This window comes from Lissotriton vulgaris, chromosome 2_1, assembly GCF_964263255.1.
Source record: "Lissotriton vulgaris chromosome 2_1, aLisVul1.2, whole genome shotgun sequence".
NCBI classification, from domain to species: Eukaryota; Metazoa; Chordata; class Amphibia; order Caudata; family Salamandridae; genus Lissotriton; species Lissotriton vulgaris.
Window position 1 is genome coordinate 509,334,185 of NC_141687.1, and position 12,489 is coordinate 509,346,673.

Genomic DNA, 12,489 nt, shown 5'->3' on the forward strand with positions numbered 1-12,489 from the left:
TTGAATTACACCATGCGCAGCATTCCAAGGAAACTTCTTTTTCATAGCTCTGCCATGTCGACGAGGACATCACAATGGCACGGCTCAGCTCGCGACTCCGTAGCCATAAGAAGACCTCGTCGGCGTGCTGAAGTCAGTTCCACCCATTCATTTCCAGGCATTCGAGGCGAACGGGTGAACTGACAATATTTCACAGTATACAAAATATGCACATACTATTCAAGAAGAAAGGAAACTGGAAATCCTCTAACATAGGTATTTCCTAGCGCCAAGCATTATATAATTTCCAATGACAATGCATGCAAGAATGTCATACCACATAATTCTTTTCAGTACAAGTAAGTAGACAACAGGGAGGCGGGTAAGTGTGGAATCCACAGGCAGATACTGTATCCACCAGAAAAAGTGTTCATCGAAGTTAAGTAACTTGTTCTTCTTATGGATACATCTGCCTTTGGATTCCTCACCCTTTTGAATTGAATCCCCAAGCAGTCCCGCTCCCAGAGGAGGGTGTCCACCAGCCTACACCAAAAGATCCTGCAGCACAGAATGTGCAAAATGGCCATCCCGCCTCACCTTCAAATCTAAGTAGTAATGCTTCGCAAAAGTGTGGAGGGAAGCCCAAGTAGCCGCCTTGGTGGAATGAGCATGAATACCTTCAGGAGGCTCCTTCTTGGCCAAGGCATAGCAGATCTTGATGCAGGGGATGATCCACCTGGACAGAGTTCGCTTGTGAACAGCCTTGTCATTCATCTTTCCCACATATCCAATGAAGAGTTGGTCGTGCAGTTTAAAGTCTTTAAGATGACCGCCCTCTTAGGGTCCAGGCGGTGAAGTCTCTCCTCCTCTTTAGAAGGGGGAGGATGTAAAGTGGGAAGAGTGATAGATTGCCTTAGGTGGAAAGGAGTGACCACCTTAGGCATGAAAGCAGTTCTTGTCCTAAGAAACAGCTTATCTGCATGAATAGAGGTTAAAGGAGGCTTAGAACTAAGCGCCTTTAACCCTCCGAGCAGGGGTAATCGCATTCAGAAAACCCCATCAGAAAAGTAAGAACTACATTTTAATCCCACTGAGGCATGATAAATGCAGTGGAAGGAAACCTGTTAGTAAGACCCTTAATGAATCTCATGACTATAGGAGACTTAAATAATGAGGGTTGGTCTGGTAAGCAAAGAAAAGCTGACAAATGTAAATGTAAATGTAATTTATATTTATATAGCGCATTATCACCAACGGTCTCTAAGCGCTTGCTTTGGGAACCCGTCCTGGTTTTTCCCTGTGAGATAACCCGTACTGGGCACCCCCAAGGTGAAAGCCAGGCATCCCGCCGCGGGGGCCATAGTGGAGATTAAGCAAGCTATTGCCCAGAGTTGCAGGGTGTGAACCCGTGATTCGAGCAGGCACCGGAGCGAGAATTATCGAGTCCGTGGACATTTTTGGGCTCAATACCCTGCCGCGTCGGGAATTGAACCTTGGTCCCAGGCCAGACTTCTGCATCAGGGTCTGCCGCTCGAACCATTGAGCCACACTTCTCCACTAAGGCAGATAAGTAGCCTTTAAAAGTTGCTACAGCACAACCCTGTTGAACCAAGGTAAGAGCGAAACTCAGAATGTCAGACTAATCGGCCTGCAAAGGATCAATTAATCTCTCTCCGCACCATTTAACAAACTTCGCCCACCTTCCATAATAGACAGATTTGGAGGAGTGTCTTCTGGCCAATAATATAACATCAACCACATCCGGTGGGAGAGAGAAAGAACTCAGGTTGCCCCGTTCAAATCAACAGGCATGAAGGTGAAGACGCCTGCCCCTGTGATTGCAAGAGGAGGTCTGCCTGAGAGGGAGACGGAGCAGAGGGTGCGATGATAGGTGAAGGAGGTCTGTGTACCACACCCTTCTTGGCCAATCTGGGGCGATCAATATGACTTGGGCCCGGTCTTGGCGAATCTTCCTCAGAACCTGAGGAATCAAGGGTATGGGCGGAAACGTAAAGAAGCTGTGAGTCCCAATCTAACTGAAACGCGTCCCCCAGCACTTCCCGCCTCAGATACTGAAGACTGCAGAACGACGGGCAGTGAGCACTCTCGCGAGTGGCAAACAGGTACAACCGAGAAAATCCCCACATCCTGAAAATGTGATGGTCCACCGCCAGATAATGAAGCCACTCGTGATCGCCCAGACTGTGATCATGTGATCGTCCAGATTGAGACTGTCCACATGCACATATAGTTCCATGGCCAGGTGATCTGCAATTATACAAATCTGATGGCCCTGAGCCCAAGACCAGAGTCTCAGAGCCTCTCTACAGAGACGATGTGACACTACTCCTCCCTGTTTGTTGATGTAGCACATTGCGGTAGTGTTGTCCGTCAGAACCTGAACTGACTGACTGCGAAGAGACGGAAGATAGGCCTTGAGAGCCAAATGTATCGTCCATAATTCCAGAAGATTGATGTGAAGCAATCTCCCCTCTGGAGACCAAAGACCCTTCATTTCATGATGTCCCAGATGAGCACCCACTCCAGAGTAGAGGCATCCGTTATCACTGTGGCCACCGGAGAAGGAGGTTGAAACGGCTTCCCTTAAGACAGGTTGCCTGAAACACTCCACCATAACAGCTCAGCTGCAGTGTCTCTGGAGATTCTGACCCCCTCCCTGAGATCCCCATTGTGTTGAAACCACTGCCTGCAAATGGAACCACTGTAGTGCCCTCATGTGCCAGCGTGCATGGTTGACCAACAGTATGCAGGAAGCAAATATAAAGAGCAGACATAGAACATTCAGGACTGGAGCCTCTGCTCCATCTTGAAACATTGGAATCATAGCTTGGATGTCTAGAATCCTCTGAGGAGGCGGGAAAGCACAACTCACTGTAGTGTCCAGTACTGTCCCTATGTATGAACAGTTTGTGCTGAGAGGGCACCAGGTGATATTTGAACACATTTATTGAAAAGCCCAAGTCGAACAACAGCAGAGTTGTTACTTGCAAATGATGAAGCACCATCTCTGGCGACCTTGCCTTGAGCAGCCAGTCGTCTAGATAGAGGAAAACAGGGAATCCCGTCCTTCTGAGATGTGCCGCAACCACCGCCATCACCTTTGTTTAAGGCCTGTGGTGAGGATGTAAGGTCAAACGGAAGGACAGCAAACTGATAATGTTGAGATCCCACGGTAAAAAGGAGATACTTCTGATCCAACTTCAGGATGGGAATGTGAAAATACGCATCCTGTACATCGATCGACCCGATCCAGTCTTCCTGCTGCAGCGCCAGATGAACCTGAGCTAGGGTCAACATCATTTCTCCTGTTCGAGGTAAAAATTCAAGATCCTGAGGTCTAGGATCAGCCTCAATCACCCGTCCTTTTTGGGGATCAGCAAATACCGGGAGTAGCATCACCAACACCTTTCCTGCTCCAGAACAATCTATGTTGCACCTTTCTATAACAAGGACAGGGCCTCTTGTTGCAGGAGCAACAGATGATGCTTCGAACACCAGTCCTGGTGAGGAGGAAAAGGGGGGGGAAGCTCCCGGAAAGCGTGGTGGAAGCTCCCGGAAAGAAAGGGCGTACCCATTTTCTACAAGATTTAAAACCGAAAGATCTGACATAACAGATTTCCATTTTGTAGAAAGTGGGATACCCGACCTCTCACGGGTCCAACATGCTCTAAAATGGGAGATCTAGAGCTGCTTCCCTGCTGAGCCAGATGGGGGGACAGGAGAGGAAGAGACTTGTTGGCGAGCAGCTCCCTGCAGACGACCTCTACCCTTCCCTCTGTATGCTCTGTACAGCAGGTTTTTGTTGCTGCTGCTGCACGAGGGCCCAAAAAGGAGCCACCCTTACAAAACTCAACATTTTCTGAACCTAAAGCCGCTAGGCTGAGATTGCAAACCTAGAGAACGAGCAGTAGCTCTGCTATCTTCAAAGCGCTTTAGCACTGAGTCCACCTTGGTCCCAAAAAGTCTGGAGCCATCAAAAGGAAGATTCAACAGCATGGCCTGAACATCAGGAGAGAATGCCGATCCTCTCTGCCAGATGTGCCTCCTAGTAGCCACCGTGGAACACATCACCATGGAAACAGAGTCAGTCGTGTCAAGCCCAGACTGAATCATCGGACAGGCCACCTTCTGAGTGTCCATCAGCACCTCAGCAAAGTGGCTCGGAACATCCTTAGGGAGTTTAGGAATCACTTCCTTGGCTGAGTCCATAAACACATGGATGTAACCTCCCAGCAGACTTGTAACATTAGTCGACTTTAAGGCCATACTGGCCGATGAAAATACTTTCTTTGCCGACAGATTCTTTGAGTCCCTATCCCCAGGAGTGGACAGGAAGGAACCTAAAGAGAGCAACCGCTGAGCCTGCTCCAGGCGAGGTCGCCCGCACACACCGCTGCTCCTGCCCGTTGACTGCCTGTGCTCTGCTCTGCTGCCTTCGTTTTTGCCTTTTCTGTGTACTCCTTTTCCCCCCATCTGCTGCCTTCGTTCTTGCCTTTTCTGTGTACTCCTTTTTCCCCCATCTGCTGCCTTCGTTTTTGCCTTTTTCTGTGTACTCCTTTCTCCTCCATCCGCTGCCTTCGTTTTTGCCACTTTCTGGGTACTGTTGCCTCCTTTTTCCCCCCACCTGCTGCCCTCCCCCTACCTTGTGTGCTGTTCCTTCTTTCAGCCGGACGACCCAGCCGCCGCTGAGCCGCCCTTGGACCTCCTTCCCGCCACAGACCTGCGGCGACTCCGCCCCCCTCCTGCCCATTGGCCGCCCCGCTCCCGCCACCCAGCTGACCCGCCCTCCCAGCTCCTTACTTAAGGGGACCACGTGCAGGGGTAGGGAGCGACCGCTGAGCCTGCTCCAGGTGAGGTCGCCCCCACACACCGCTGCTCCTGTCCGCTGACTGCCTGTGCTCTGCTCTACTGCCTTCGTTTTTGCCTTTTCTGTGTACTCCTTTTTCCCCCATCTGCTGCCTTCGTTCTTGCTTTTTCTGTGTACTCCTTTTTCCCCCCCATCTGCTGCCTTCGTTTTTGCCTTTTTCTGTGTACTCCTTTCTCCCCCATCTGCTGCCTTCGTTTTTGCCACTTTCTGGGTACTGTTGCCTCCTTTTTTCCCCCACCTGCTGCCCTCTCCCTACCTTGTGTGCTGTTCCTTCTTTCAGCCGGACGACCCAGCCGCCGCTGAGCCGCCCTCGGACCTCCTTCCCGCCACAGACCTCCGGGGACTCCGCCCCCCTCCTGCCCATTGGCCGCCCCGCTCCCGCCACCCAGCTGACCCGCCCTCCCGGCTCCTTACTTAAGTGGACCGCTTGCAGGGGTAGGGAGCGACCGCTGAGCCTGCTCCAGGCGAGGTTGCCCCCACACACCGCTGCTACTGCCCGCTGACTGCCTGTGCTCTGCTCTGCTGCCTTCGTTTTTGCCTTTTCTGTGTACTCCTTTTTCCCCCTATCTGCTGCCTTCGTTTTTGCCTTTTTCTGTGTACTCCTTTCTCCCCCATCTGCTGCCTTCGTTTTTGCCACTTTCTGGGTACTGTTGCCTCCTTTTTTTCCCCCACCTGCTGCCCTCCCCCTACCTTGTGTGCTGTTCCTTCTTTCAGGCGGATGACCCAGCCGCCGCTGAGCCGCCCTCGGACCTCCTTCCCGCCACAGACCTCCGGCGACTCCGCCCCACTCCTGCCCATTGGCCGCCCCGCTCCCGCCACCCAGCTGACCCGCCCTCCGGGCTCCTTACTTATGACGCCCCCTGAGCGACCGTGCAGCGGACGCACGCAGCGGGAGCACCGATTGAGCGCCGAAGGTGCAGACGCCAGCCCACCCGCCTGACCTACGACGCCACCGACCTCAACGCACTCAACGCCGGCCGGATCCCCGGACGCTACCGAGCCACCCAGAGACGCACTCACGGACCCTTCAGTTGCCACTCCTGCAAGTTCACCTGCATCCGGACCTGCACTGCACCAGCACCCGCCAAACCGAGCACCAGCAGCAACCACTTGAAGTGCATCCTGCTCAACACTCGCTCCGTCCACAGACACGCCGTCCAACTCTGGAACCTGATCGACACTATATACCCAGACGTCGCCTTCCTCGCGGAAACCTGGATGAACGCCACCTCAGCGCCCGACATCGCCATCGCCATCCCGGACGGATACAAGATCACCCGGAGGAGGAGGCATCGCCATCGTCCACAAGAACACCATCCGCATCACGACCAACACCGACGACATCCTCACAGACGCCGAACACCTGCACTTCCAGATCCACACCGACCCCAAGACCACCCTCAGAGGCACCCTCATCTACAGACCCCCGGGACCGCGCACACAATTCAGCGAAGACATCGCCGACTTCATCAGCCCGCATGCCCTCCCCTCCGCTGACTACATCCTCCTCGGGGTCTTCAACTTTCACCTGGAGAACAACAACGACTGCAACACCACCACCCTGCTGGACAACCTCGACAACCTCGGCCTCAAGCAACTGGTGACCTCCCCCACCCACTACGCCGGACACACACTCTACCCCATCTTCTCATCCAGCAAGCACATCGCCTTCAGCCACGCCACCGGACTCCACTGGACGGACCACAGCTGCGTCCACTTCAGCTTCAAAAAGAACACGATCCACCACCACCAGCAACAGGTCGAACGCAGAAACTGGAACAAGATCACAGCCGACCAGCTCGCCGCAGCCCTGAGCCAAGACCCCCCCGCCAGCTCTGCGAACCCCAGCCAGGCCGCCAACAACCTCACGAAGTGGATCAGAAACTGCGCAGACGACCTCGCCCCACTGAGGACCTCGCCCCACTGAGGACCCCGCCCAGCAGACCCGGCAGTAAGAAAGCACCTTGGTTCACCGACAAACTCAAGAGCTCCAAGAAGAACTGCCGTGCCCTCGAGCGAGCCTGGCGCAGAAACCCTACACCAGACAACATGACCACCCTCAAGCTCGCAACCCGAAAACACCACCAACTGATCCAACCACCAAGAAAACCGCATTCAAGGAACGACTGGACAACAACGCACACAACAGCAAGGAACTCTTCAACATCGTCAAAGAGCTCTCCAATCCCAACGCCGGAAACAACGACATCACCCCATCACAAGACCTCTGCAACTCCCTCGCCTCCTACTTCCACAACAAGATCGCAGACATACACAACAGCTTCAGCACACAACCGACGCACCCTATGACCGCACCAACGATCCCCACCACCACCCTCCGCGCCTGGACCCCGATCACTACCGAAGACACCAACCGCACGATGAACTCCATCCCCTCCGGATCCCCAACCGACCCCTGCCCTCACCACGCCTTCAACAAGGCCGACGCTGTCATCGCACCCCACCTGCGGGACATCATCAACACCTCCTTCGACACCGCTCCCTTCCCAGAGAGGTGGAAGCACGCCAAACTCAGCGCGCTACTGAAGAAACCATCAGCGGACCCCACCGAACTCAAAAACTACCGCCCCATCTCGCTCCTCCCGTTTCAAGCCAAAGTCATCGAGAAGACCGTCAACAAGCAGCTGGCCGCCTTCCTCGAGACTAACGGATCCATCGACCTCTCGCAGTCCGGCTTCTGGGCCAACCACAGCACAGAGACCGCCCTCATCGCAGCCACCGATGACATCCGAGCCCTACTCGACAACGGGGAAACTGCGGCCCTCATCCTCCTGGACCTCTCAACCTACACGAAGGGATGACAGACGTAGCCGAGTGGATGATGAACAGCCGCCTGAAACTGAACTCAGACAAGACGGAAGTCCTCATCCTGGGCTCTTCACCCTCCGCCTGGGACGACTCCTGTTGGCCCACCGCCCTGGGCAGCACACCCAAATCCACAGACCACGCACGCAACCTGGGCTTCATCCTGGACTCCTCCCTCTCCATGACCAGACAAGTCAACGCCGTCTCCTCGTCGTGCTTCAACATCATGCGCATGCTACGTAAGATCTTCCGGTGGATCCCACCGAGACCAGGAAGACGGTCACCCAGGCCCTCGTCACCAGCCGACTGGACTACGGCAAATCCCTCTACGCCTGAACCACCGCCAAACTCCAGAAGAGACTCCAGCGGATCCAGAACGCCTCAGCAAGACTCATCCTCGACATCCCCCGACATAGCCACATCTCCGGACACCTGAGAGACCTGCACTGGCTCCCGGTCAACAAAAGAATCACCTTCCGTCTCCTCACCCACCCACACAAAGCCCTACACAACCAAGGCCCAAGATACCTCAACAGCCGCCTCAACTTCTACACTCCCACACGCCAGCTTCGATTGACCAACCACGCACTCGCCGCCGTCCCCCGCATCCGAAGAGCCACCACAGGAGGAAGATCCTTCTCCTACCTGGCCGCCAAGACCTGGAACTCCCTCCCGACCCACCTCCGCCTGACCCAAGACCACCTCGCCTTCAGGAAGCAGCTCAAGACCTGGCTGTTCGAGCAGTAGCGGACCCCCCCTCCCCAAGCGCCTTGAGCCCCTCCGGGTGAGTAGTGCGCTATATAAATGCTTTGATTGATTGATTGATATGATGAACATGAAGCCTGAACCACCAAGCGTTCTGGTGAAGGAATCGTTGACAAAAAAGCAGGATCCCCAAGCGCAACTTTGTATCTCTTGCTACTGATCTGGAAACAGCTGGGATAGACATAGGCTTTTGCCACACTTCCAATAGTTCTGTGAAGGCTTCACTGAACGGAAGTAAAGGTGCCATCAATGATGAAGGGGAGTGAAGAACCTCTGTCAATATGTTCGACTTGACCTCTGCTGTGGGCAACTGTAAATCCAGATGGTCAGCAGCCTTCCTTATAAGAGAATGGTAGGAAGAAACATCCTGAGAAGAAAGAGCTTTGGGAGAAGATAGTTCCAACTCTGGTGATGTATCTAGCCCTCTGGCTTCTTGAAGCCCTTCAAAATGATGCACTGGATCCAGTATCTATCCCTCCTCTGCTTCTTCCTGTTGCTCCTGGAATTCCTCCTTTTCCAGAAGCCTCTGAGCCTCCCTTCTTGAACGCATCGTAGGTATCGGCGTTGGCGGCACCAGATGCAGCGCCAATGACGTCGGAGTCAGCATCAATAAAGGCCCTTCAGGAGCGGCTGGCGGCGCAACACGAAGTCGGGATGGCGCCGGAGAATAGTCCATCCTTCCATCCTGGGGCTGGATCAGCGTCGAGAACCTGGGCGTCGGGAGAGGCCAAGACTGAGTCATTGGCATGCAGGGCATAAATGGTGCCTGGGCATCATGATGGGGAATGCCCATATTAAAGGTATGTGGTCCCATGGGCCACCAGGTGCACCAGATTAGTAAACCGCACTTGCAAACATACCATACATTGCATTTAAAAATTGCGAAGGATCCGCACCTGGAGCTGGAAAAGGTAGGTACTGATCTGGAACCGCCGGATCTGGAACAGGCTCAGGCCTAAAGGCTGGCTCTGGCTGCGGCGCCAGAGACACCGGAGCCGGGGTCAGAGTGGTCAGAGGCGAAAGAGTCGCTTCCCTGGATGTCGGATGGGCCCTTGGAGCTGGAGAATACACCAGAGTCACCTACAGTGAAGGAAACGGCGAGATGTTATCCTCCCTGTGACGCCGCATGACATGGGACTCCGATTTTGGAGACTTACCTTTAGAAGAGCGACGCCTGGACCCTTGATGCCGCTTCTTCTTATGCTTCTTGGACAACCACGAGGTGTGTGGAGTCAGCGACCTCGACTTTGTCCTCTTCCGACCTCTCTTCTTCTTCGCCCAAGAAATGAACAACTTCGCTTCACTCTCTTTGAGGGCCTTCGGGTTCATCCGATGACACGAAGAGCATGCCTCAGCGTGCTGGTTAGACGACAGGCAACAAAGGCAATCTTTGCAGGGGTCCGTGACGGACATATGATCCCCACATTCCCTGCAGGGTTTAAATCCAGGCTTTTTCTGAGCAGCCATCGTACAGATACAGATTTCAGATGTTACTGTAACAATGTAAACCACAAAGAAATAGAGATTCGTAGAAAAACCACTACTTATCAACTGCGCAGAAAAAAAGAGAACGGGCGTCAGCACGCCGGTGAGGTCTTCTTATGGTTCAGATGATGTCACAGGCAGTTGCAAGCGGAGTCATGCCATTGTGACATGGGAGAGCTAGGGAAAAAAAAGTTTCAGTGGAATGCTGCGCAAGGGGTAATTCAAAAGGTGAGGAATCCACAGACAGATGGGTCCATCAAAAATAATAGTACAGAATCACTGAGCACGAGAATAGTGCATTCCACTGTAGAAAAAACAGGAAACAGGCAATGCTCTGCACCGGAGTAAATTATTTTCATATTAAAAACTATTTTGCATCATCGCTTATTTTGCCTTCTACAGTGATGCCAGATTTTACATAATAACAATAGAAGATTTTTTTTTCGAGTAAATTGTGCAAATTATATTAAATGTATTTAGTTATGTGGACACATCCTGAAATGTCATCTGGGTTAAATGTAATTTAAAATGATGTTAAGGAATATGATCAGTAGTGCTCTCATTGCTCATAAAACTTTCGGCTCTGCCCTCGTACATTTATGTTAAAGGTGGATGATAAACATTGTTGAATATACATTCAACAAGAATCATGGCCTGCTTTTTCACCACAAACTAAAAATAATGAATCTAAACAAAAATTCTTATACTCACCAATAAGTTATTTCGGCAATGGAAGTGACTGTTGGTTTCTCGGTGGTTTGCAAGAGGAAAAGTGAAAAAGGTTTCATTGGACTCCTATAAGGGAAAAAGAAGTTTAAATATTCAAAAACAAGCAAATGTTTACAACTGTAACATCAAGTACTATCAGCCAAACAGTTCAAATGAACTTTGAATGATTAAACAAGTTCCCAATTTCTTCCCCAAAACAGTCCTAATTTTTAACTTTCCTATTAATAATACTCAATATTGCAGTTTTGCTTTGTGTTGTTTTTTTTTTTTTGCAGTCGCCTGCCAGCATTACATGTGATATAGGTAGATAACCCCTATGGCAGGCCTTACAGCCTTAAGGCAGGGTGCACTATACACATGTGTGGGCATATCTGCGGGAGTGGATGTGTCCCGGTGGTATCTAAGCTCACCTTCAGATATTACGAGTGGACAGGGATGATATAACGAGGACATGGGCTGGACAATGGTCATTACGAGTTCCTCAACTACATGATGGCTTCCCTGTACCTCAAGGAGTTTGGTCCCAGACACCTCGTCCCAATACACCCACACTGATACCAGTGCGGGATTTATTAAGAAATGCACCCAGAGAGCATCTTAGAGGTGCTCCCTGACAATCTACCGACTACTAGTGCGTTGATTAAATTGTCTCAACCAGCCCGCCACCATAGGCACGTTTCTGACCTCCTGAGGTGACAGCCTTCTATCACGGAGGTCAGGAACAAAGCCTGCTCTACGTGGTGGTGTTCACACCTCCTCCAAGCAGGATGGGCATCCCAGGGTGGCCCTGCTGCCTTTATTATGCGACCCTGGGCCTCTCCAGATAGTGCAAATGCTCAACCACCATGTTCTGACTCCACTTTTTGGCTGCAAGACAGGCGGGAAAATTAGTATGGTTAGGAGGTGTACTCACATTCAGTCAGCACCACCCCTAGGGTGAGCCAGCTGATGTGGTCCCCAGTTTTCAAATTCCTCTATGTTGTTTTGGATGGAAATAGCATTCTAGGGTCAGGGTTATGCCCACTTCCCATTGGCTACCACCTGTCACTCCGTGTAAACTCACCTAACTAGAGTTTAGGTGGCAACCCTGAAGCCAAGAACTCAGATTCGATGGATCAACAGAAGGACGACGAAGAAGAGTCACTGCTTTGCAAGAACTGCAGCACAACTTTGGCGTAGAACCCTACAGTCCTAAGGCATCTCTCTACAGTCGCAACAGAGTGACTCATCCTGCGAAATGGAGAACTAGCAAAGCCTTGGGTAGCATGACAGCACTTGCAAAATCACAGACATTCTCCCTTGGAGTAGAGAAGCTACTTCCCTGCATTCCGCAGGCACTGACACGCAAAGTCCGGTCCACCGCCTGCAGATCCCCGGCCTGATCGACACCACAGACGACCAGGAGATGGTACTCATGTTCTGGAAGGTCATATCTGTCTCCTCGTGTTTATCAAAATGAGGGAAGAGGAATCATTGTCCTATCAGTTCCCCGGAACATACATAGGTTAATCAAAGAGGATAGGACACTTGTAACCACTTTGCCAGGAGATGTATATTGTAAAACCCTCATAAACGCCGTGTTATTCGAAGTAGCGGTTTATCTTGTTCTCCGCCCCACACAAGCGTTATGGCAGTAGTCATTGGGTTAGACAACTCGTGCTTTTGCCAGCCTCGCCCGAGGCAATCTCTGGTGTATCGTGGCAGTATCCAGAGAAAAAAGATTGTAACCCACTGGTAAGGTAGAAGTTAAAAATAGTCTCCAATCAACGAATTGGACTTTAATAATGCGTTGGATAACTATAATAAAAATTGTAATG

General features: G+C 51.8%; 1 protein-coding gene across 1 annotated transcript in view; it reads right to left on the reverse strand.

Annotated features, from left to right (window-relative positions):
• Positions 1 to 12,489, reverse strand: part of PGAP1 (post-GPI attachment to proteins inositol deacylase 1) — an 868,977-nt gene that overhangs the window by 588,922 nt on the left and 267,566 nt on the right. Inside the window, exon 10 of the mRNA XM_086955415.1 lies at positions 10,655 to 10,738. Within this exon, the coding sequence (XP_086811541.1) occupies positions 10,655 to 10,738 (84 nt within the window). The remainder of the gene's footprint in view (positions 1 to 10,654; positions 10,739 to 12,489) is intronic.